General features: G+C 42.1%; 1 protein-coding gene and 1 long non-coding RNA gene across 4 annotated transcripts in view; both read left to right on the top strand.

Moving 5' to 3' along the window:
- STON1 (stonin 1) overlaps positions 1–26,246 on the top strand; it is a 60,724-nt gene extending 34,478 nt beyond the window's left edge. The window contains exons 2-5 of one of the 3 annotated variants that reach the window (XM_043512306.1): positions 8,925–10,175; positions 10,638–10,898; positions 20,852–21,054; positions 22,603–26,246. In XM_043512306.1, the coding sequence (XP_043368241.1) occupies positions 8,975–10,175; positions 10,638–10,898; positions 20,852–21,054; positions 22,603–22,677 (1,740 nt within the window). In that variant the 5' untranslated portion in view covers positions 8,925–8,974 and the 3' untranslated portion in view covers positions 22,678–26,246. Of the gene's footprint in view, positions 1–8,924; positions 10,899–20,851; positions 21,055–22,602 lie in introns of all 3 variants that reach the window. The other 2 variants (XM_038396743.2, XM_043512307.1) reach the window with 2 other exon arrangements.
- Positions 1–26,677, top strand: part of LOC122459667 — a 1,177,620-nt gene that overhangs the window by 591,836 nt on the left and 559,107 nt on the right. The gene's annotated exons all lie outside the window — the stretch shown is intronic.

The raw sequence follows: 26,677 nt of genomic DNA, 5'->3' as shown, positions 1-26,677 counted from the left end.
GTCCTCTGGAATGGATGTATAAAGCTTGAAGGGACATATGAATCGTTAGCGCATTTGGCACATAAATACCTTGTGACGCCAATTACAAGAATGCCATGAGAACTCCTGTTTTCCCTTTCAGATGACATTGTAAACAAGAAGCAGACAGCATTATCTCTTGCAAATGTAAAAAATGTGTTTGTCTGAATGATTGGCTGAACAAGAAGTAGGAATGAGTGGTCTTGTAAGCTCTAAAGTTTTATATTGTTTTATTTTGGAATGCAGTTATTCTTTGAGTGATTGCTCATGTGTATTTCACAATAGGTGTGCTTGCTCACCATGTGCACCAGTACTGGAAGTTTTTCCCCTAGCAGTACTCATAGGGGAGTGCTCCTAGCAATTACTGGAGTGGCCCCTCCGTGGCATGGTATAAGGGGTGCTGTGCCCTCCCCCCACCCTCAGTTCCTTCTTGCCACCAGTGAAGGTGCTTCGGAACTGCTCTGCTCCAGCTTGTCTGCAGCTTTCCTCCAGGACGCTTGTTCGTTCAGTGTAGTAGTACCTGTCGTTGAAGTAGTTAGATTGGTTTGGTTTGGTTTAGTTTAGTTTAGTGCGCTCGTGGCTGGGCATGCCCTCTGCCCCGGTTTTAAGTCATGTGACACCTGTAGGCTGCCGATGCCTGTGAGTGATCCACACGCAGACTGTTTACGGTGTTTGGGTGGAACCCATCTCAGCGATCGCTGCAAGATTTGCAGGTTGTTCAAGCCTAGGACCAAGAGAGAGAGAGACATTCGGCTCTAGCCATCCTGAAGAGGTTGGCGCTGACCCCGACGTGCCGCTCCGAGTCGGCACTGGGTACCACGGTGTCGGTATGCGGCAACCCCCTGGTGCCATCTACCAGTTGGCACCACTCCCCGTCAGCGGGGCACGCCAAGAAGGCTAAGAAGAGGCCTTTTCTGCTGTGGCACCAGGGGAGAGGCTAGACCCATGTTGGGCAGTCCTCAATCCCCATCGGCCTCTTGGTCTCTGACTCAGGTCCAGGCTTCCCCAGATGTCCAGATGCCCTCCACCTGGAGCCCCTGCGAACAGCCTGGGACATTAAGTCCATACCGGTACCAGGGGCACTGCCAAATCTGGCTCCACGGTCCAGAGGCAAGCCGCTGCTGGGATCTCTGTAGTCGCCCCCGGCTTGGTACCATTTGCAGTCAAGGGAATGTTCCAGACACCTTCGCTGCTTAGCGACCATCCCGTGCATAGTCCACGCCGGTCACTATCAACTCCCACCGGGTTGTCTGGCTGGGTTCCGACTGACAGGGGCTCCAGGCACCACTCCGCCTTGAGGAGTGCATACCATCGAGACCGAGGCAGACAGCACCGAAGGTCCTCATCTCCAAGGTGCTATCTTAGCCAGTTGTGACATGATCGTTGATGCTGTTCCTATTCGTCATCTTGCTCCAGGACCCCGCCATGGCACCGCTCCTGCAGTCTCGGGAGTCAATTACCAGCGCCTTGCCATCATGGATCCACCTGCCAGAGACGATTGCGGAGCAGCTGCTACCGGCAGTACTGTTTCTCCACATCGGGATCACGGTCTCATGGTCAGCACCATTACTGATGCCACCGCTCCTGCAGGTCCAGGGACAGTGGCAGGTTGTACACCAGCCCAGCCTCCCTTCATAGTCATCGATCAACGGGAGAGGCCAGTCAGGCTGAACAGCCTGCTCCGCCAGTGTCACAGTAGGTGCAGGTGCAGTGGCACTAGGCTCCATGGCTGGCACCCAATGGCACCAATGGTCCCCTTGGCCACCCATGCAGTCCCTGGTGGGGGCCTGCTCGGTGGCTGGAGCCTCAGAACGGCTGTCAGCATCCCTTTCCCAGCCTCCAAGGAAGGAGTTGCTGGGACGTGCATCTTTGGTGCCGGTGCAAGTGGACACGCAAAGTACCGCGCCTGCCTCCTCACTCTCCCCTGATGAGGCAATTAAGGCCCCTCCTGCCTCTGTTCCACGGGAGGACTCTAAAGCCCACCAGGAACTATTGAAAAGGTGGCATCGAGCCTCAACCTTCAGCCTGAGGAGGTGGAGGAGCTCTCGGACTCCCTCTTCAACTTCTTATCTGCCTCGATACTGGGCAGAGCAGCCCTTCCACTCCATGAAGGGGTGGCAAAAATCTCAAATGCCTTGTGGTAAACCCTGGCTTCCTTTCCCTCCATCTCTAAGAGAGTGGGAACGCAAGTACTTTGTGCCTGCCAAGGGGCAGGAATATCTGTACACCCACCCTGCCCCTACCTTCCTGGTGGTCATGTCGATCAACCACAGGGAGCGGCAGGGCCAACCAGCCCCTATTCCAAAAAATAAAGACTCAAGGAGGCTGGATTTATTTGGGAGAAAACTTTATTCGTCCTCAATTTTCCAGTTACAGGTGGCGAACCATCAGGCTCTCATGGGTCGGTATGAGTTCAGTCTGTGGGGCTCTCTGCCCAAATTCGAGGACTCCCTCCAAGAGTGTGACAGGAATGAGCTCAAAGCTCTGGTGGGGGAAAGAGTCATGGCTCCTGCTGTCTGGGCTGTCCAGTGAAGCACAGAACTCCTTGCAGGACCTCCCGTTTGACGGCAATGCCCTGTTTGCAGAACAGATGGACATAAAACTGCATAGCCTGAAAGATTCCCACACTACGCTTAAGACACTTGGCCTCTATGTTCCGTCTCTGGCTAGGCCACCCACTCTAAATATGAGCCCCCTTATAAAAAGTCACGGAACTATATGAAATGCCCACAGAGGCAGTCCCGGTCTGCCCGCAGCCTGGGTCCTCCAAGGACAAACGGGGAAACGGCAGTTTTGAAAGGTCACCCGTGGGCGACCTACCAGTTCACATCAGGGATCCACCCGCAATAAAGCTTCCCTTCTCCAACCGGTTCGGTGCTTTTCTCCCAGAATGGTCATGGCTGACCTCGGACCGATGGGTCTGCAACACCATCTCCCTCCAGTTTACCTCTGCCCCGCCCAACCACCCTCCACCCCTCCTGGAGGACCCCTTTAATGACGCCCTGCTCGAGCAGGAGGTGGGGCAGCTCCTTCGCTGGCACCACTTCCACCGCTCCTAAGCCGAGTTCAAATGCAAGGGGTACTACTCCCACTATTGCCTTATCCCAAAGGCCAAACGGGGGCTCAGGCCCATCCTGGACCTGCGAGGCCTGAACCAGTACATGATAAAGCTCAAGTTCTGCATGGTCTCTCTGGCCTCCATCATCCCCTCTCTGGATCCCAGGGACTGATACGCCGCCCTCGATCTGCAGGATTTGTACTTCCACATCCATATATTCAAGGGCACAGTCGCTTCCTCTGTTTCACCGTTGGGCAGAAACACTACCAATTTATGATCCTTCCATTTGGCCTGTCCACTGCTCCCAGGGTATTCACAAAGTGCATGTCTGTAGTGGCAGCCTACCTCAGACGTCGTGGGGTCCAGATCTTCCCCTATTGGATTACTGGCTGATCAAGGGCAGCTCCCGCTCGCAGGTGCGGGATCACATGGCGCTCCTCCTGTCCATATGTGCCACTCTGGGCCTGTTGATGAATGACACCAAGTCCACATTAGTCCCGGTACAGCCGCATAGAGTTTATTTGGGCAGACATTTGGAACACCATGTCGGCCAGGTCCTCCCTCCCACCAGACAGGTTCGAGACCTTGAAAGGGCTCATTGACACAGTCACAAGGTTTCCAGTGATGACAGCCAGAGCATGTCTCCAGCTCCTGGGTCACATGTCGACATGCACATATGTGGTTTGCCACGTCAAATTCAGGATGAGGCCCCTCCAGCTCTGTTGGTCTCAGTCTTCTCCCTGGTCAGAGACAGGATGGACAAGGTCCTCACTGTGCCTGAGCTGGTGATCGCCTCCCTGGAATGGTGGTCCTTCTCGGGGGTAGGCCCCCACTGGTGGAGCTTGTGTCCCATGCTTCGGACCTGGGGTGGGGAGCCCATGTGGGGGATGTTCAGACCCAAGGTCTGAGGTCTGCACAGGACCTTGCCCTACATATAAACGTTAAGGAACTCAGGCTGGTCCAGCTGGCGACCATGGCTTTCCACTCGCACCTGGAAGGCAGAGTGGTCAGAGTTCTCACAGACAATACGGCCTCAATGTTTTACATCAGCAGGCAAGCATGGCCTGCTCCTCTAGCAGGAAGCCCTCAGGCTGTGGGACTTCTGTATAGCCCACAACATTTGCATACAAGCCTACCACCTACCAGGTGCCCGGAACTCGTGGGTAGATCGCCTGAGCCGAGACTTCTCCTCTCAGCATGAGTGGTCTCTACACCCAGAGGTGGTGCACAGACTTTTCCAAGAGTGGGAAACTCCCCAGGTGGACCTGTTCGTGACTCAGCAGAACCGCTGGTGTCCCTGGTTCTGCTCCGGGGGAGGGGGGGCTGGGAATGGGCGCTATCTCTGATGCCTTCCTCCTATCGTGGTCAGGCCAGTTTCTCTATGCCTTCCCCATGATCCCGCTGATCGGCAAGGTCCTGGAAAAGATAAAGATGGATAGGGCCAAGGTCCTCCTGATTGTCCCGGCGTGGCCCAGGCAACATTGGTACGGGACCCTCTTGAGCCTGGCGGTTGCCCCGCCGTGGCCATTGCTACCCCACCTGGACCTGCTGTCTCAGGACCAGGGCTGCCTCCTCCACCCCAACCTAGCGGCACTCCACCTCACAGCATGGCTGCTCAATGGTTAGGCCAGGAGGAAAGAACATGCTCAGAAGGGGTTCAGCACATTCTCTTGGAAAGTAGGTGTCCCTTCATGCATCAAGTCTACTTGGCGAAGTGGTCTCGATTTTCCTGATGAGCAGGGCGTTTTCCCCATGGCTTCCCTGATCCAGCTCATTTTAGACTATCTCCTTCACCGTAGAGCCCAAGAGTTGGCGCCCTCGTCCGTCAAGGTGTACTTGGCGGCTATATCGGCATTCCACCCACTGGTGCAGGGGCACACGGTATTCTCCCATGCTATGACTGGCCAATTCCTTAAGGGGATGGATCACCTTTTCCCATATGTTAGGCCTCCAGTGCTGCAGTGGGACCTGAACTTGGTGCTGGCCCGCTGATGGGTCCCCCGTTTGAGCTGTTAGCTACATGCTCCTGGTCGCATCTCTTGTGGAAGGTAGCCTTCCTGGTGGTATCACATCTGCTAGACGGGTCTTGGAACTCAGGGCCCTGACCTCTGAGCCCCCGTACACAGTGTTCCATAAGGACAAGTCCAGCTCCAACTGCATCCTTCATTCCTCCCGAAGGTGGTCTACGTCTACCACATGGGTCAGGACATTTCCCTGCTGGTCCTCTGCCCCAAGCCCCATGCATTCAGTGAGGAGCACTGCCTCCATACGCTGGATGTGAGATGGGCTCTGGCCTTTTACCTGGAACAGACTAAGCCATTCAGGAAGCCTTCGCAGCTGTTCATCACCTTGGCTGAATGCATGAGGGGTTGGCCAATCTCCACTCAACGGCTCACCAATTGGATCACCTCGTGCATCCAAACCTGTTATGACCTGGGGCGGGAATCCCTCCACTGTCGATTGTGAGGGCACACTTGACAAGGGCGCAAGCCTCATCAGCTTCCTTTTTAGCCCATGTCCTCATTCAGTACATTTGCAGGGCTGCCACATGGTCTTCAGTTCACATGTTCACCTCGCATTATGCGATCGTCTCCCAGACAAATTTCTTCACTGTATTTTCCACTGAACGCATCCGATGAAGTGAGCTGTAGCTCACAAAACTTATGCTCAAATAAATTTTTTAGTCTCTAAGGTGCCACAAGTACTCCTTTTTCTTTTTGCTAATACAGACTAACACGGCTGCTACTCTGAAACCAGACAAGGGAAGACACCGGGTTCAGAAGGGCTGTGCTCTGCCCTGAGAATTTGTGAACTCCTACCCAGCTCCAACAGATACATCTTGGAATCATCTATTATAGAATACACATGAGCAATCATTCGAAGAAGAAAAGAGAGTTACCTTTTCCATAACTCGTGTTCTTCAAGATGTGTTTCTCATGTCTATCCCGCCCTCCTTCCCCTCTGTCGGAGTTGTCTGGCAAGAAGGAACTGAGGGTGGGGGGAGCGTGCAGCACCCCTTATACCGCGCCATGGAGGCACCACTCCAGGGGTCGCTTGGGGCACTCCCCTACCGGTACTGCTAGGGGAAAAACTTCCGGCACTGGTGCACGTGGCGAGCACGTGGAATAGACGTGAACAATACATCTCAAAAAACACCAGTTACAGAAAAGGTAACAGTCTTTTTTTTGTACATAATTCTACATTTGTAAGTTCAACTTTCATGATAAAGAGATTGCACTACAGTACTTGTATTAGGTGAATTGAAAAATACTATTTCTTTTGTTTACAGTCGAAATAATTTGTAATAAAAAATAAATATACTGTAAACTTTGTGTTTTGTGTTGTAATTGAAGTCAATATATTTGAAAATGTAGAAAACATCCAAAATATTTAAATAAATGGTATTCTATTATTGTTTAACTGCACGATTAATTGCGATTAATTTTTTTAATTGCTTGACAGCCCTAGTTAAGAATGTTTTAAAATTGTAAGGCCTAGCACTCAAACGTTAGGAAATGGCGGTATTCAACAAATTTAGGGTGGATTTTTATGGTGACGGCAAGACGCACATTCCTGATATCAAGCTGATTCCCACCCTTGCCAAGTTTCAAGTCCCTATTCCAAAGCATGGAGGCCCTAGAGCTTCTCAATGAAATGGTAGTAAGATATTTTTTTTTTTTAACAAGGGCAAAACAACATAATCTTCTCTAGCTTTGCTCTGAGAAATAGCGGAACGGTTTTAGTTGAAATTTTCAAAAAATAATTTTGTTTGAGTTAGACACCCTTCATGGAAAATTTCAGCCTGGATGGTTAAAGTTTGGCAAAGTATAAGGTCTGTTATCAATTGCTTGTAAATGGACAATGTTAGATGGCGTTTCTTAGAGGTGTTTGTGCCAGCTCTCCCTATAAAGGATGTTGTTATTGGCTCTATTTACAATAAATTTTAGTATCCACAAAAATATGGTATACAGAATATCATTTTATACTTTTAATATTAGAAATGTATTTATACTTCTGAAATGTCCATTTCATGCCACTACTACAAAAGCAAATTTAATGTGAACCATTTCAGACAACCACAAAACAAATTAAATGTGGAATTTTCAGTCATATCTTGCTAACAATGTGCACATCCTGATGGTAAGAAGCCCTAAGGTGACCACATCTATTTACAGTACTTACAGAATAGAAAACTTTGTGTGGTTTGGGAAAAATTGGCTCATCATAGCATAGACAATGAAGATACTTTCTAACACCACAATTTGGTCTGAATGCTTCAGTCTTACTTTCTTGTAGTTTTGCTTAAGTTATTTATTCTTAACTGTCTTGAAGAACAAAAAGGCATGCATACTAAACTTAAGTGGAAAGAAATCCTAGTATTTCCTTCAAAGCTGGCTTTTGACATCACAGGTGCAAAGGGCAAGAATAATATGTTTTTCCCCCACACTTTGGATATGTTTCTTCCTACTGCTGTTACCAACAACCATCATCAGAAAAAGAGCCAGCACAAAAGTCTAGTGGAGTGAGCATAACTTTTAGGTATGTGTTTGTAAATAAAATTATATATAGCACACACACCCTCCATGCACACATCCCTATGTTAAGAATGTTTTAAGGTTGTAAGGTGTAGCACTCAAAAGTTAGGAAATGCCAGAATTCAAGTTGCCTGTTCAACCTTGATATGCCCCCCATGATTATGTAATATGACAGTCTTTAATTACATTCATTACTTTTTTCCTCCATAGGACCCTTCCGGCCTGTCCCTCTGCACCTAGTCGTATGTATTTGAGTTTGACGGTTTCCTCCTCCTCCATTCTGCCTAGGCATCAGTCTCACTGACCTCAAATCTGCTCAACCCCTTGTTGGAGCATGTGAATTGTGGCTGGCACAGAACTCGGTGTGGGTAGATCAGGCTCAGTATGGATGAAATGTTCAGGGAATTTTTCTGCCAGCCACAACGAACTTCTGAGATATGTAAATTTATATTTTCAGAGGCTTATAACTCAGCCAAATTTGGGTGAAATTTCAGAGACAGAAAAAGGGCATAGGGCATGAACAGATGCTAAAGTTAGGAACCATGGATTACAATGACTTCACTGACTACCTTGCAACAAAAAGAAAAGGAGTACTTGTGGCACCTTAGAGACTAACAAATTTATTTGAGCATAAGCTTTCGTGAGCTACAGCTCACTTCATCGGATGCATTTGGTGGACATTTCCTTTCAACAGTTGAAGAAGAGTTAATGAAGCTTCCTCCATGCACACACATGCCCATCTACCAAATGTTAAGTCTCTGCCCCAAAGCATGGAGGTATTATAGCTTCTCAGCAAAACAGTTGTAAGAATTTTTAACATGGGCAAAGCAATGCATTTTTCTCCTAGCCTCCGTCTTGGAAACAGATGAGCCATTTTTGCTGAACTTTCCCAAGAAATTCATCATGAGGCAGATAAACTGCATGAAAATTTCAGCTCAAACAGTTATTTTGCCAAAGATAACAGAACCTTCTAATTGAAAATGTTAGGCAACCTTACCTGTAGGTATTTCTGTCAACTCCACTTACTTTGTGTGTGTGTGTGTGTATCAAATGTTCAAAGCTGTCCGCTAAGTTTGGGTGCCCAAATTGTGACAGCAATTGGAGGTCTGTGGCAGTACATTAAAAATGTCTGCTCAGTACTTTAAAAATCAAGCCTTAGGTGACTCAAATTGTGCATCCAGAAATTGAGGCACCCAAAACTGGATGCTCATGAAAATTTAGGCCTTATGAAATTTGAATATTGTAAATTTTTTTCAAAAGTAATTGCATTTATTTCTTATTACGTCTGTTCTTGTTTTGTTATTTCTCAACAGATGACTCAGAGGTGATACCTGTATAAGTGTTTCAAGTTTTTTCCTACAAGATGTGTTCCACATATCCAGCAAACTGGGTCACTTTTGATGATGAACCCCTCTCTCAATCTCCTCAAAAATCAGTGGAAAATAGTAATACCTGTAAAGCAAATGGTCTTAATCTCAATCTTGCTAATATGCATGAATCTTCAAGTAGGTCAACTTCTACAAACAGAACTCCACTTTCTTCTCCTGTAGCTGACTTTTACTTAAATGCTGGACCTCCTAGTAACTCTCCACTTTCTACACCTACCAAAGACTATTCAGGAAGTCCCTATATCCCCAAATCAGAAATTCACATCCTTTATCCTATTCCTGAATTGTCATCAAACATTAACCTTCACCCACCATCTGGGACTTGTTCTTCCTTAGCTTTTCAGAAACTGAGCACTGCACCTAATGATGATCCACCTAAGATTTTAGTCTCTAAACAAGGAGCCCCAGGTGAAATAAATCCTACTTACCAAGAAAGCTGCAATAAATTAGAAGATCAGTTGGAATTGGAACGCTTCCAATATTTTCAGAATGACTGTGCTTTTTCAAGTCTATTTTGGAAAGAGGGGTGTTCAACTAGCATGTCTCCCTATAACGCTGACACACAGAGAAAGGATAAAAAGCTTTGCAGAAGTATTTGCCGTTCTAAAGAAAAAGATACTTGCCATGATCAGAAAAGTCTCGATCAGAATTCCTTCAGTTATATCTGTGAAAGGCTTGAACATTTGCAAACTGATACTTTGGGAAACCTGTCTGCCTCCAGCTTACATGCATGGCGTAATCTCTCTTCTTTCATTCCATACAGTCTCTTCAGGAGCCAGAAAAAAGATGGTTGGCCTTTCATGCTAAGAATTCCTGAGAAGAAGAATATGATGTCATCTCGGCAGTGGGGTCCTATTTATCTTAAAATCCTACCTGGGGGTATTTTACAAATGTACTACGAGAAGGGTCTTGAAAAACCTTTTAAAGAATTCCAGCTCCAACCATACTGTAAACTGTCAGAACCCAAGCTAGAGAACTGTAGTGTTTCAGGAAAAATCCATACCGTGAAGATTGAATATGTGTCTTATACAGAGAAAAGAAAATACCACCCCAAAGCAGAAGTGGTCCATGAACCAGAGGTGGAGCAGATGCTAAAATTAGGAACCATGGATTACAATGACTTCACTGATTTCCTTACAACAGTTGAGGAAGAGTTAATGAAGCTTCCTGCCATTTGTAAACAAAAGAGAAATTATGAGGAACAAAAAATTATACTAGAAATAGTGGATAAGTTTTGGGGGAAAGTCACTAAAACAGAAGGAAAACTTGTAGAAAGTGCTGTCATCACACACATTTATTGTATGTGTTTTGTGAATGGCAATACTGAATGCTTTTTTACTTTAAATGATCTAGCGCTCCAGAAAAGAGATGAACTTTATTTTGACAAGGACCTGGAGAAGAAATGGATTGATATTCTTGACTACCATTTCCATAAGTGTGTCAAAACACATGAGTTTGAGCAATCTAGAATTATTAAGTTTACACCCCTGGATGCCTGTAGGTTAGAACTGATGCGTTTCAAGACACTGTATATTGGGCAAGACCTTCCATTTTCTTTAAAGGCTGCAGTAGTTGTTCAGGGAGCATACATAGAACTTCAGGCTTTTATAAACATGTCTTCTACTTCTCTGATTCCAGCACATTTGCATTCCATGAAATACTGTGAAAATGTCATGATATGCTTTCCAGTTCCTGCACAGTGGATCAAAGCACTTTGGACCATGAATCTCCAAAGACAGAAGTCCCTAAAAGCAAAAATGAACAGAAAAACATGCCTTGGTTCTTTACATGAAGTTGAATCTGATCCTGTAATTCAGGTCTCAATTGGAACAGCAAAATATGAAAGTGCCTATAGGGCTGTAGTGTGGAAGATAGACAGACTTCCGGATAAAAACTCAAGTAAATATATTCTGCATTATCAAAATAGTATTTTTTGGGAACAGCTCTTCTACTGGAGGAGCCTGATTCTTCTCTCATGCTGATCTTATACTTATATAAATTCACTGACTTTCCAAATTGACACTAATGTAAGGACGCAGTCCCAGTGCAACTCCCATTGTCTTCAATGGGAGATGGACTGGGCCTTTTAATGAGAGGAGAATTTGACCTTAAATGTTTTTTTCTAATGTGCAATTTCATCTTGATGGTGGTAGCTTCTTCTTCAGTACTTGTACTACAGTAGTGCCTAGAGCCCCTAACTGTGACCAGGGCCTCATTGTTCTAAGCACTCTGTAAACCCATATTAAAAAATGGTTCCTGCCCATGAATATTGTACAATTTAAAGAGACAAGACAGACAAAGGTGGGATGGGAATCAAAAACAGACCAGCATCACCAAGCTGGTCAGTGGCAGAGCTGGGACTAGAACCTCAGAGTCTTAACGTATTGCATCTTCTTGCCAAGAGATAGTGTCAGTGTAGTTAGAAGGTGCTGTGGTCAATCTCCCTTGGAATCCAGAGGTCTATTGAGTTTCAACATTGACGTGTTCGCTTTCCATGTGAAAGCACAGCCATTTAGTACCATGTTTGTGGACTAACTAATATTCTGAGTTTGTATTCATAGAAAAATATAAACACTGACACCACAGTGCCTTGGGTTATATTCCTTCTCTGTGGTGGTGATGCCTTAAATAAATGCCCACTGCAAAAAAAATAAATTCAACTAAGCTTTAATTAGGGTTGTCAAGCAATTAAAAAAATTAATTGCGGTTAATCGTGCGATTAAAAAAAATTAAGCACGATTAATCGTGCTGTTAAACAATAATAGAATACCATTTATATAAATATTTTGGATGTTTTCCACATTTTCAATATATTGATTTCAATTATAACACAGAATACAAAGTGTACAGTGCTCTCTTTATATTTATTTTTATTATAAATATTTGTACTGTAAAATACAAGAAATAGTATTATTCAGTTTACTTAGTACAAGTACTGTAGTGCAAACTCTATCATGAAGGCTGAACTTACAAATGTAGAGTTATGTCCAAAAGTAATTGGATTCCTACAAGTCCACTCATTCCTATTTCTTATTCAGCCAATTGCTCAAAAAGGTTTGTTTACATTTGCAGGAGATAATGCTGCCCACTTCTTGTTCACAATGTCACCTGACAGTGAGAGCAGGCATTAGCATGGTACTGTTGTATCCAGTGTTGCAAGATATTTACGTGTCAGATGCACTAAAGATTTGTACGTCCCTTCATGCTTCAACTACTGTTCCAGAGGACATGTGTCAATGTTGATGATGGGTTCTGCTCAATAATGATCCAAAGCAGTGCAGACCAACGCATGTTCATTTTCATCATCTGAGACAGATGTCACCAGCAGAAGGTTGATTTTCTTTTTTGGTGATTCGGGTTCTATAGTTTCCACATCGGAAGCGTTGCTCTTTTAAGACTTCTGAAAGCATGCTCCACACCCCATCCCTCTCAGATTTTGGAAGGCACTTCTGATTCTTAAATCTTGGGTTGCGTGCTGTAGCTATCTTTAGAAATCTCACGTTGGTACCTTCTTTGTGTCTTGTGAAATCTGCAGTGAAAGTGTTCTTAAAACAAACAACATGCTGGGTCATCATCTGAGACTGTTATAACATGAAATATAAGGCAGAATGCGAGTAAAACACAGAGCAGGAGACACAAAATTCTCCCCCAAGGAGTTCAGTCACAAATTTAATTAACACATTATTTCTTTAATGAGCATCATTAGCGTGGAAGCCTGTCCTCTGGAATGGTAGCCGAAGCATGAAGGGGCATACAAATGTTTAGCATATCTGGCATGTAAATACCTTGCAGCGCTGGCCATGCGAACATCTGTTATCACTTTCAGGGGACATTGTAAATAAGAAATTGTCAGCATTATCTCCTGCAAATGTAAACAAACTTGTTTGTTTTAGCGATTGGCTGAACAAGAAGTAGGACTGAGTGGACTTGTAGGCTCTAAAGTTTTACATTGTTTTGTTTTTTAGTGCAGTTATGTAACAAAAAAAATCTACATTTGTAAGTTGCGCTTTCACAATAATCAGTTGCACTATGGAACTTTTATGAGGAGAATTGAAATAAACTATTTTATCATTTTTACAGGGCAAATATTTGTAATAAAAATAATATAAAGTGAGCCGTGTACATTTTGTATTCTGTGTTATAACTAAAATCAATATATTTGAAAATGTAGAAAACATCAACAAAATGTATATACATTTCAATTGGTATTTTATTGTTTAACAGTGCAATTAAAACTGCAATTAATTGCAATAAATTTTTTAAATTGCAATTAATTTTGTTGAGTTAATCGTGTGAGTTAACTGCATTTAATCGACAGCCCTACTTTTAATCATACACATGGAAATTGTTCATTTTTTCCCCTGGGGAAGCCAGTTAACTTTATTTCATTCAGGAAAAATAGATTTTTTTTAAAAAGAGAAAAATATAAATAAAAATTCATTTTTAAAAACCTTATTTTTAGTAACAGTTTCAGATTAATAGAACAATGCATTATTTTCATGAGACATAAAAAAGACAAAAAAAATCTTGCTCTGTCTTAGTAAGTGCTGGAGAACGAAGGCCCCTTGGATATGCATTATGTATGTGACGCTTTTGGAATATTTTGTGCAAGGCAATGACAACGATTACATTCTCTTGTATGTATACCGTTTTCAGAAATTATACCTTCTAGAAATATGGGTGCAAGAAGGTAGATTAACAAATGGATCAAAATTCCAAGATATCTTATATTTTACCACGTAGCAGTTCAAATTGCATCTTGAAAAAGCCCAGCAAAACTTTAACCCTGTTAAGTGCACCTTTCATTTATACTTTAGTACAAAGTCACCACCTCCAATCAACAGCCTTCCCTGTTAGACCCTCCATCACTCAAAAGTTTAAATTCTAAACTGTTTTTTAAAAAAGCAAATAAACTCTTTAAAGTAGTTCTTTCCCATTTTTAACTTTTATATCCTATATCTATAGCCCTTTATAAGCATACTCATGGTTTAAAATAATTAGGATGTTAAATTTTCCCTGTTTGATAGTGTGTGTGTGTGTGTGTGTGTGTGTGTGAAAGAGAGAGATTCTTGTAATGGAAATATAGAACAGACACAAAAAGAAGGGAAATATTAAATTTAAATTGCCTCAACCAGTATGTGGACTGCATATGCACCTGCCTACTGTTTGAAATTTCATTTCTAAATGTACTTTTTCTGTTTAGGATAGCTCTTTTCTTCCAAAGTGCTACCCATTGAAAATGGAGTAGAATAGAATGAATGAAAAAATGTGTTCCATTTCTTAATAAAGGTGCTGATGACATTGAGAAAACAATGTACAAATAGATTTCTAGTAAATATGCCCTCCCCTACCCACTCCCCTCCCCCAGTGAAAAAAAGTTAAATGTGGACAAAATTCTGGTTACTGTAATTAGTATGCTATATCCTATTGAAGACAATGGGATTCCTTGCATGGATATGGTGCACAGGATTTGGTTCTATGGCAATAAAGTCACTGTGGGAATGTGTGGTCTCACGGTGTTACCAGCAGATAAGAATCAGATTAGTATATTGTTTTAAAAGTATATTAACTAATGACATTGCATTAAGTACTTTTGCACATTTAGTAGAATTAGAGGCTTATCCTTTATAGACTGCAGTCACTAAAGGATGAGATCTCACACGCATGAGTAGTTCTTGCATTTCATCCATTACAGGGCACTGATACCCACTATAGAAAGACTGACGAACAAACTCAGGTACAGGGAGGCTATCAGGTTCGTTCCAGCCCAGCTTACCACTCCCTTTGAGTAGGGAAAGGCTATAAGAGTGTCTGGCTGGAAAGACATGACACATGGTGCTTTTGAGAAGGCTGGGCATGAAGCCCAAAGGTCACAGGACTGGACTGAATATCTCCTGAGCAATTTTTCAATTTAACTTATTTTTCTTTTGTTTTATAAACTCTTGAGGAAAAGACTCTGCAGATAGACAGCAACTACTTAGTGTGATGAATCTATTCACCAGCTTAGAATGGTCTATGTCTTAGAATGGTCAGTGTATGGATGACAAAAGTACAAGTGCAATAAAGTACTACATTAATTTTTACAGTTGGCCCAAAATGTAGCTTGTACCTACCACATAGAAGATTCTAGTAAGGTATACAGGGTTGAAGGGCAATTTTCTAATAGAAGTGCCTAACTTTTGTCTTTGATCTGTGGCTCATGGTTTATGGTTCCTTCCTGGCATCCCCTTTCAGTTCTCCTGCTTTTGACTATCTGCCAGAGTAACTGGGATTCATGACAGATACTCCCCTTTCTGCCTTTCCAGCCATTCAGGCAGCCTACCTGCTTTCAGTAAGAGACCCCGAGGAAACTGAGGGATGAAACTGGGGCTAGAGACTGTTGAGCAGTTGGCAAGGGGAGAGGGAAGGAGTTGCAACATCAGCAAATGCTATGGGTGATGAGGAAGCAGCCCAGGTCAGGCTCTGAGAAAGGACTGGAGATGGAAAGAGACATAAGAGGGAGGGATAGAAATTATTGTTAATTATTTGTATTACTGTACCACCTAAGTGCCCTAGTCATGGACCAGGACCCCGCTGTGGTAGGTGCTGTACAAACACTTCTTAGTCTGCAGAAGAGAAGAATGAGGGGGGATTTGATAGCTGCTTTCAACTACCTGAAAGGGGGTTTCAAAGAGGATGGCTCTAGACTGTTCTCAATGGTAGCAGATGACAGAACGAGGAGTAATGGTCTCAAGTTGCAATGGGGGAGGTTTAGATTGGATATTAGGAAAAACTTTTTCACTAAGAGGGTGGTGAAACACTGGAATGCGTTACCTAGGGAGGTGGTAGAATCTCCTTCCTTAGAGGTTTTTAAGGTCAGGCTTGACAAAGCCCTGGCTAGGATGATTTAACTGGGACTTGGTCCTGCTTTGAGCAGGGGGTTGGACTAGATGACCTTCTGGGGTCCCTTCCAACCCTGATATTCTATGATTCTATGATTCTAACACAGAGCAAAAAATGGCTCCTGCCCCAAGGAGCTTACAATCGAAGTATAAAACAAGAGATAACAGATGAATAAAGACTGACGTGAGAGAACAAGGAGACAATATTGGCCACGATGATAGGTAGGGCTGTACCAAATTCATGGCTGTGAAAAACATGTTATGGAATGTGAAATCAGACCTCCCCCATGAAATATAGCTATTGGAGGGCATGGCTGGGGGTGCCCCAGCCAGGGGCTACTGTTCACTGGGTTCCAGCTGCTAGTTTGCCGGGCTGGGTAGGGACAGGACTTCCTCTTCCCCTGCACAGTCACTCTTGCGTGGAGATCAGACCCGTCTCCAGGTCTCTCTCCTAGTTGCTGGAAGCTCTGCAGCAGCCTAGCTCTGAAGGCAGAGCAGAGGGTGGCAATCCCACGCCTCCATTTTGGGTCAGGACTGCCCCTGGTTAAAAAACTGAAATTTCAGATGTAAAACTTGCAAATGTGAAATTGACCAATTTAAAAACTCTCTGGCCATGAAATTGACCAAAATTGACTGTGAATTTGATAGGGCCCCAGTGACAGGCATTAGTCTCAGCACACTAGTGGCCTAACCGTTGTCAAGTTTTTTATAGGTTTCATGGCAATGGAGAGTTTTAAGCAAGGTTTTGAAAGATGATAATGAGATAGCTTTGTGGGTGTTTATGGGGAGATCCTCCAAAGTGTGAAGGGCAGTATGGGAGAAAGCTCAAAAATTTAACAAGTGGGAATTGGGAGCTGGGCAGATCAGAGGCAGGAGTTGACAACTAAATAGCAAATGAGAGATTAAATATGATGGGAGTATGGGGGAATGGAAACTGAGGGAGGAAGAAGGGAAATAATAGAATGGAAAGGTGAAGGGAACTGATTAACAAGAAAAAATGGACAATAAGGTGGAAAGCTTGTGGAGAGAATTGAGAGGATTGATGGACTGGGGAGAAATGATTATTTTTCCTAGTGGGGTACCAGTGTCCAGTTTATCAGTATAACTATTTTGCTAAATCACACAACCAAAGTAGTTTTACTTGTCCATATATCAAGTGTAGACCAGACCTAAAATGTTTGATATTGCAGGCCTTCTTCATACTGAGTAGCATGTAGATAAGTAGTTAAGTGCTACGTAGTATTAAGTGCTGCAGAATTAGTCCATTAATTAATTAATTAATTATAAAATGTTATATAAGTTATAGTTGTCTTTTGTAATATTTTAAATTTCCTCCCATTATTTTGTTGGTCTGATTTTTTTTTTTGAGAGAGAGAAATTTTTAGGAACTAGGTATTTTTGTTTAGCACCTACAATTATAGATACAAGACTTTTTTTCCCCTTGCACTATTTATACAACTAATATCTCGTTATGGTATTTGGTAAGGATTAAAGCTGTGCTTTTGTACAGTAAAATACAAACAAGATGAATGGAAGAAAGCCTAAACAAGACACCAAAGAAAGAAAGAAAATTAGAGAGTTATATGTATTATCTGGTTGGTTGATGGGTATCTGCCTTGATACAAATCTCATTTAAAAAAAATCTGAAAAGTGTGAGAGTGGATTTAGCAATGAATTTCTTGTGCTGCTTCTGGATGGCAGTCCTCAGAATTCTGCACTTAGATAAGATCTAAACCTGGTTTATGCTACATGTGCATTTAATCAAATAAGGATTGCAAACATAATATCAAGGGGAGCAAAGATACCTTTTAGTAAAAGATTACATATAAAACAACACTTTAAAATATTAATGTATATTTTACAAGGTGCAAACAATCAAGGAGAGCACATGCCCTACCAGTGTGATTGCATACATGCAGTTCTGAATATTTGGCCCAAGGATGTCTTTGCATTCCATGTAATTGGGGTTGGTCCTGCTTTGAGCAGGAGGTTGGACTAGATGACCTCCTGAGGTCTCTTCCAGCCCTAATCTTCTATGATTCTATGTGTATTGGAATGAATCAGCATGGGGGAAAAGCTGTCTGTGGTCAGGATTTTTTCTCATCAGATTATTTTTATAGCAAAAAAGCAAAATAAATTAACCCAAGTGGGGGACGGGACGTAGGAGAGGAGAACAAAGGGAAACCTCCCCAATTTGGAATTCAGCTCAGTCACATGATCTTCATGGTAGATCCCAATCTTCCAGAAGACATTTCCCATCTCCTTCCCCTCTTCTCTCCCAAGCAGCCAATAAATAGCCCATCCCCACAACACCTAAAAAGGGAATGAGTTGAGTTGAGGATAACTCCTCATTCACCAAAGGACCAGGTTATACCTGTCACACACCCCCCCCCCACCATACAATGCCTTAAGGAATGGTGGTATCAAAAATTAATATGCATATGCAAGGAAAATAGATATGCAAGAAATATTTTAATTAATATTCTTACTTCAAACTGGAGTTAAAATGAGGGCGTGGTAGGTTTAACTAGATTTTTCTTTTGGGAAATTTGCAGCTAAGTAGTTTTAATAAAAATACATGTATATAGTTTATAGATAAATGTGACTCCTTCAGACCATCAAAATTGGTCAAATATGTGTTATTTTCTAAAAATTATTTTAAGATGTTCTGCTTGCTAGAGACATTATGGGTGGACTTTTCAATTCATTGGGAATTTTACCATTGACTTCAGTGAGTGCAGAGTTAGGTCAGTGCTGAGTTCTTTTGAAAATCCTATTTTATATAACAAATTTCATGCTGGATTGTGTTCACAAACTAAACACCCTGAAAATATGGGCCTGTAGTGGACGTTCTGACTGAGATTTAATTATAGTGTCATAAATATAGATAATGATCTTACTTGTCTCAATAAAAGATTTGGGATAAGAGTTGGTTAACAACAAGGTCTTGAGTAAGACTTCAAGATATCTGAAATATTTCTGAAATACTTTAAAAATGTTATATTTAAGTATATCTATACTCCATATGGCACTCTAAGGTTGTAAGAACTGAATAATACAAGTAATAGATATTCAAAACTAACAAGAGAGAAACTCTGTTTCCTAATGACTGTGGTTACTTTTAGAAAGTAAAGGTCACTTTATTTCCCCTCCTCCTATTTTATTAAGATAGGTAAATCAGTTTTCATTTACCTTCTCACAATGCATTGATACTATAGGTAATTGCTTTGATTACTTTCTTTCAAAGGTCCATTTTTACCCTATGAATTGCTGATGACGTTGTGAATGTAAGCACTATGTGTTGATGACATCCACATGACAAATAATGCTAAGCATATAATCTTTTTCTTTACCTTTACATAAATTTGGTTTCATCCTCCCTGCTTATTGGTTGCCATTGAGAAATGTAAATTTATAAAGAATAGACACTTTTAGGTGCAAGTTGACATGTCATTCACTGTAATGGATGAAATCTAAACCTACAGTCCCATTCACAAAGTATGGTCAGTCCTTTTTGTAACAGTGCTTTCCTGCCTGAAGCCAAACTGTGGTTAAAGTACACAGTTCCTCTTTATACTGACACTACACATTACCATTAACAAGCATTGGGGAGGAAGAAAAGGCAGCAGTACCACTTAGTTTGCTCTGAAGACTTTGCAGAGGAAGCTGTGATGTAGAAGATTCTTTTCATTCCAATATTTTGCTTGAACTCACAAAGCAAACTTGCTGTTTTCAATGTCTTTGGAAATCTAGCTGTTCACCCTAAAGTGCTTGTGTGCCAATGGATGGAAAAATGAACTCCCCTGCCTCTCCCAAGTTATTTTAAAAAACTGAAGTTATAGGATCCAGAGCCAGATTAAGGCAATTTGGGGCATACTGCAACACATGTCCCCTCCCCACCATGGCTCTATCCCCATGCAGCAGCTGGGGGCCCCGTGCAATTGAAAAGAGTCAGGGATGGTGGCATGAGATTCCCCCTCCCCCAATTTTGGATTTTTAGTGCTCCCCCACATCTTGGAGAGGACAGGGTAGCAGCAGGTCCCCACACATTTATCTCAGCAGTTGGGGTGTATCTGCTTGGACGGGTGGCGTTCTGTACTTCACTCTTGTCCTCCTGCCACACACATCATATTTTGCTAGGGCAGTGTTGGCAAGTTGCCCAGAGCAGTGGGTCTTAGGCCATGTCTACACGATAGATACTACAGAAGCATAGTGACAGCGCCATAGCTATGTTGCTGTACACTCTTAGCATAGATGCAGACTACAGCAATGGAAAGTGTTTTTCTGCCACTGTAGGAATTCCATGTCCTCCAGCAACTGGGAGCATTCGACCTAGCTGTGTCTACACTGAGCAGTAGGTTGGCATAGCTATGGCGCTCAGGGGTGTGGATTTTTTTACACCCTTGAGCGCCATACCTATGTTGATCTAAATTTTAAGAGTAGACCAAGCCTCGGAGTTTAACACTCCATTGTGATACATGGGGTAATTCATCCATCTGAGTGCTATTGTTTCAGACTGTTGGCAGACAGCACAGCATGATTACACTTGGGTCATATTTTCAAGCTTTTCTTCACACCCATGCGAGATAGAAACTGAATTATTTTAAAAATGAAAGCTGAGATTCTAATTTAATCACTTAAATCCAGGAGCCATGGCCCTAGACACAGGTTTATGGTGTCCATCCAGCCCTCAATGTATGTGGTGACTTTTGTGAAAACTGATTTGAAAAAACTATGATGACTACTATAGAAATATGTTGAAATAGGCAAAACATGATAACGGGTATAATCTTGTGCCTAGATGCCAAGTGATTAGGCACTTTATAAATAGCTAGACAGATGATAGAGTAATCTTGCATTATGTAATAACTACAGTTTACTAAAAGATAGCACTACCATACCCAGTTAACAGATTAACCATGTACTAAAAATGGAGAGAAAATAATGAACTGTGATTTTTTCCTTTCAAAGGCCCATATCATCCATACAGTATGTCTTACAAACTAGAACTTGGATCAGACCAGGAAATACCTTCTGACTGGTATCCATTTGCAACTGTACAGTTTGTCATGCTTGATGCGTGTGCCTCAGGGACTGAAGTAAAATCGCTGGGCATAGAATGTGATGTTCAGCCCCAGAAACATTTGAACCAGAAAACTTGCTACAACTGCCAGGTATTCTTCACTTCTTTGCTTTCTGCAATTTTTTTGTTCTAATACACCATTTATAAAGTATGTGTAGGGCTCTACTAAATTCACGGCCATGAAAAACACACCATGGACTGTGAAATCAGACCTCCCCCTTGAAATGTAGTTTTTGGAGGGGAAGGAGAGGGTAGGCACCCCAGCCAGGGGCTCCTACCATTCACCAGGCTCCAGCTGCCAGTTCATGGGCTGGGGAGGGACAGGACTTCCTCTTCCCCTGCACGGTCACTCTTGTGGGGAGATCAGACCCACCTCTGGTTATCTCCCAAAGCTGCAGGAAGCTCTGCAGCTGCCCAGCTTTGAAGGCAGTGCAGAAGAGAGGGTGGCAATCCCGTGCCCACTCTACAAGAGCTTTGCGACCCCTCCATGCCTCCATTTTCATTCGGGACCCTCACAATTAAAAAACTGAAATTTCAGATGTAAACATCTAAAAACATGAAATCGACCAAAATGGACAGTGATTTGGTAAGACCCTGTCATAAATATAAAGAGAAGGGTAACCACCTTTCTGTATACAGTGCTATAAAATCCGTCCTGGCCAGAGGCAAGACTCTTTCACCTGAAAAAGGGTTAAGAAGCTAAGGTAACCTTGCTGGCACCTGACCCAAAATGACCAATGAGGGGACAAGATACTTTCAAATCTGGAGGGGGTAGGGGACAAAGGGTTCTGTCTGTCTGTGTGATGCTTTTGCTGGGAACAGATCAGAAATTCAAGCCTTTCAACTCCTGTTAAATTAGTAAGTAATCTAGCTAGAAAATGCATTAGATTTTCTTTTGTTTAATGGCTGGTAAAATAAGCTGTGCCAGAGGGAATGTATATTCCTGTTTTTGTGTCTTTTTGTAACTTAAGGTTTTGCCTAGAGGGATTCTCTATATTTTGAATCCGATTACCCTGTAAGGTATTTACCATCCTGATTTTACAGAGGTGATTCTTTTACCTTTTCTTTAATTAAAATTCTTCTTTTAAGAACCTGATTGATTTTTCATTGTTGTTAAGCTCCAAGGGTTTGGGTCTGTGTTCACCTGTACCAGTTGGTGAGGATTCTTATCAAGCCTTCCCCAGGAAAGGGGGTGTAGGGCTTGGGGGGATATTTTGGGGGAAGATGTCTCCAAGTGGTCTCTTTCCCTGTTCTTTGTTTAAAATGCTTGGTGGCGGTATGTGTGATTTACTTTTTAAGCATATGAGCTTGCATGCATTTATTTGTTGGCTTAATGGCTTTGAACACAGTAATTATTTAATAAAAGAATATCCTTGATCTGAAGACATGATTCTTAGAGATGGGGCCCAAACCAGACCTGATAAACCAACTTCCCATTTCCCTACCAAACAAATTTTGGGTGTGGTGATTTGAAATTCATTGGATCTTGAGTCTTGTGTTTCAGGCCTCAACCTCTAAGGCTTGATTCTGCATCCACTGAAGTCCGTGTCAAAAATCCCATTGATTTCAGTAGTGCATGGTCAGGCTTCTAATACCTAGTCATTTGCTAATGTTGTATATGTATATTTTCTAACCATAGGTTGAAATTGAAAAGAAGTGGATCAGGCTTGATGGAGAAGACCCAGATAAGGCTAGCACCTGCCTAATGCAGTAAAAGGAGATGAGGCACTTGTAATACATGGTTACATGTTCTTTAAATATGGAAACAATGGAGGAAAATGTTAGTGGGAATTAATTTCCATAGTAAATATTTGTTATTGTAAGAAAAAGTGCAATGATCTAGTGCAGGGGTCTCAAATATGTGGCTTGCAGAATAATTTCCTGTGGCCCACTATAGGCGCTGACTCCACTGGCAGCCAAGTTCCCCTCCCCCATGCCTCTCCTTCTCCTTCCCACTCCCCGAGCACACCGTGTCCCCGCTCCTCTACCTACCTCCCAGTGCTTCCTGCTGTCAAACAGCTGTTTGGACTTTCCAGGAGGGAGTGGGGACATGGCACGCTCAGGGGAGGAGGCGGAGAAGGGGCAGGGTTGGGGCAGGGATTTGGGGAAGGGGTTGGAATGGGGATGGGGTGGGAAGAGGCCTCATGGAAGGTGTGAAGTGGGGGCAGGGCCGGGGGCAGAGTGGGGGGCTTTAACCGAAGTAATTCTAAAAGTAAATGCGTGTTTTGTCATTTGAGTGAGGTGCATTACTGAGTGTTTATATTTTATTAAAACTCCTCTTTGCATTACAGTTTTAAAAAAGTTAATACATTGACTTTTAATAGCATACTATATTACTCTTCATTTTTTTCATTTTTGACTATACTTTTGTATCATTGTATAAAAGGTTTCAGTGATGCGGCCCTCGGGCCAATGTACTAGTCCTCATGTGGCCCTCGTAGTGATTTGAGTTTGAGATCCCTGATCTAGTGTATAATAAATGCAGCAGCTGAAAATCCACTGTTCACAATTTTTGTAATGCTTCTGGGTTTGATATTGCAAATTCTTAGTCATTTAATTAGCCTTAATTCAGGTGTGCAGCCCAGTATGGGATTACTGATGTGAGTAAACACTGATTGTACAGTTGTAAGTTTGCAGGACTGAGCCCTTAGTGTACAGATTGTAATATATTTCTCTGCAAAGTACCTATTACTTGTGAACGGTCTCATGCTCCATGTTGAGAATTAATGTCACTATTCTAAAAAATTGTCTGTTTGCCATATTGATATTTAACAATAAAAACATCCAAAATACTTATGGCACAAACCAACACCTGGGTAGGGTACAGCAGGATAAACTGCACATTTGAGTTTAGTTTGTAAATATGATATGTTTGTCTCCATTATTTGTGAACAGCAAAAGCATACACTTATTTCCCAGTAAGAGTTTCCACATAACGTAGAGTGAGAGAACTTCCTCAGGAATAAAACTCCTAATTCTCTCCCTCCAGGGGCTATAAATGTTGTTCTCTAGGATTGTTCAATGCAAAGTCTCAGGCAGTCTTGACTGAAATTCCCATGCCAAGGTGAGGCTAATCTATTTCAGTGCCTCGGAGAGTGAACAGGGCCTGACCCTCAGCTGACACAAATCAGCGTAGCTCCATTAAGTTCAACGCAGCTTTGCCAATTTGCACCAGTTAACATCTGGCCTTATGAGTTATAAAGGTGGCTAATCACTACCCGTTGTTTTTTGTGGATGTCTTTCAAGACTCAAGTTCCAGATGTTGGTTTGAAACTAGAGCCTGTATGGCATCACTGCCTTGAACTGTAAGGCGGAGGGGAATGCAAACATACTGGGAAAGTAAGACTTTTTCTTACATTGCCATCTATAAAGGAATTTGCTACAGAGGAAAATTGATGGTTATATTTATATACAAGGCTTTAGGGATTTATATCCTTCAGGAATTTTGTGTTTTTTAACCAGAATTTTTTTTGGTCTGGCTTTATTTTGTTATGATCAAAGTTCTGATTTTTTAAGGCTTAATTGTTTTAAAATGTCCACTGAAGCTACCTGGGTTCATATGTGGTTTGACTTAGTGCTTGGGGCTGGAGGGAATACACTCTAGGGACCTCTGGTATAATCATACATGATGATCAGTGTTTACTCAACAGTAGCTCAGGACTGGAGGCACAAGTCATCACTGATTATGTTGACAGAATTGTGTGGGGAAGCTAGCACAACATGTCTGCCTTATGCTCGGCTCTAGCTAATGCTATGGGCACTTAAACTCATCCAACTACATTGTTCACTTAAAATGTCAACATTTAATAACATTACCAAAGAGCAATTACTGTTGCTCCTTTGTCAAGTGGAAGCAGAATTTTGAGATCTTGCAGGTCAGTTTTAAATTTGGAGCAGAAATCACTGATGCAGTGTAGGGTATTTTCTTAGTGTAATTCAGCTGCGACACAACGCCATCCAAGATCGCCTGGCCAGAGCCATCCCACCACACATGGGGAAGGTTGCCATAAACTCTGTCATCTCTGGAACCAACAGCCAACTGCGACCGGACATAGTCATCACCAACAAAGACTGGAAGAAGATCATCATGGTGGATATCACAGTGCCATTCGAGAATAGGACCCTAGCCTTCCACGATGCCCGATCTCAAAAGGTAGAGAAATATGTCCCTCTGGCCAAAACCTTGAGAGCTAACGGTTACCAGGTCTAGACAAATGCACTGATCGTCGGAGCCTTAGGCGCGTGGGATCCCAGTAATGAGCAAGTGCTGAGAGAATGCGGAATCGGTCAATCCTACGCTTGGCTGATGTGGCAACTCATGGTATCAGACGCCATCAGGTGGCCGAGGGACATCTACAAAGAACACATCACTGGACATCGGCAATACCAGGAGGGATGAGCTGGAGTGCCGACGAGAAGCGCAGTCAGGAAAGTAACAAACACTTTCTTCATGGATTGTATTTTCTAAATGGACAACCAACTTAATTCTCAATTACTGAGTGACAGTCTCCACTCATTGATTTATTTTGCTTTCCACAACCAACTCTCTGTACAACTTTTCATGAGTGATGTACCCAAGTATTCGGATTCTAATATCTAAATTGTATTGTTAAATCTGTTCACCTAAATTTGGGTTATTGCTGATTATGTACTCTATGTATCATATGACTTTAAAAACAAACTGTTTGTGGATAATCTAAGCACTGTACCCAGATGTACAAACACTCTTTTCCCAACCTATGTATTATATATATATATATATAATATATATATTTTAACATTAGCTTAATAAAATTTTTAGATCCGTTTATTTATAACAGATACACAAGTTCTGTTTTCTCAAACAGCTGGTAACAAGCTGGATTTCTTCTCACAGCATTACTATATGTGATGAGCACTTGATATATAGTAGTTATGTGCTCAGTCAAACTCCCATTGAAGTCAATGGAAATCTTTGACAAAATGGGAGTTGGATCTGGGTCTGTAAAAATAAAGAGAAACAAATATTAGTAGTTATGGACAAAGAAATGCACAGCAGAAAATTCTTGGTGCTTGTAAATAAACATCCTACAATGCTTGTGTGGTTCATCTAGGAAAGAGAACAAGAGAGGAAACTGATTGTTACTGGATATCCATTTAGAAACCCTGTAATGATTGTGGATAGTTCTCTAGCTGCCATTTCTATTGCCCTTCTGTAGAGACCAATTTGATAATGCATTCCATTAATTATTGTGCCAAGCTGCTGTGTTTCTAGATTATGAAACACTAAGTGTACAAAGCTGATGCCATTTGAAAAAAAAAACATGCTTTCAAATGTTCCTTTTAGTTAAGCCTATTTGATATGACTTAATACTCAATTATAGTACCAGTTTCCATATATCTGTTTTAACTGTATTTGTCTTTGCTGACCAACAGTTCTAACTAATTACTGACATTAGTAATATTCAGCTATCATTTTGATCATTTATAAATAACTTTGAATCAATATTATGCTTAATTCAAAATATCATTTTGTTCAGTCAATATAAGTACAAAACAAATCAAGCTGATAATCTTGTAACAAAACATTATACACAGCATATTGATTTTTTAAAATTAAAGTTGTATTTCAAACTATAATATTTTTTCTTTCCCTTTATTGAATATTTTTATCAAGGTGATTTTATATTTAATAGAATTAAAATTAACAGTTTTCTTTATCAATATGTATAGCA

The sequence above is a fragment of the Dermochelys coriacea genome, chromosome 3, assembly GCF_009764565.3.
Source record: "Dermochelys coriacea isolate rDerCor1 chromosome 3, rDerCor1.pri.v4, whole genome shotgun sequence".
In the NCBI taxonomy this organism is placed as follows: Eukaryota; Metazoa; Chordata; order Testudines; family Dermochelyidae; genus Dermochelys; species Dermochelys coriacea.
The sequence above is the reverse complement of the archived record's forward strand: the minus strand, read 5'-3'. Positions and strand labels throughout refer to the sequence as shown.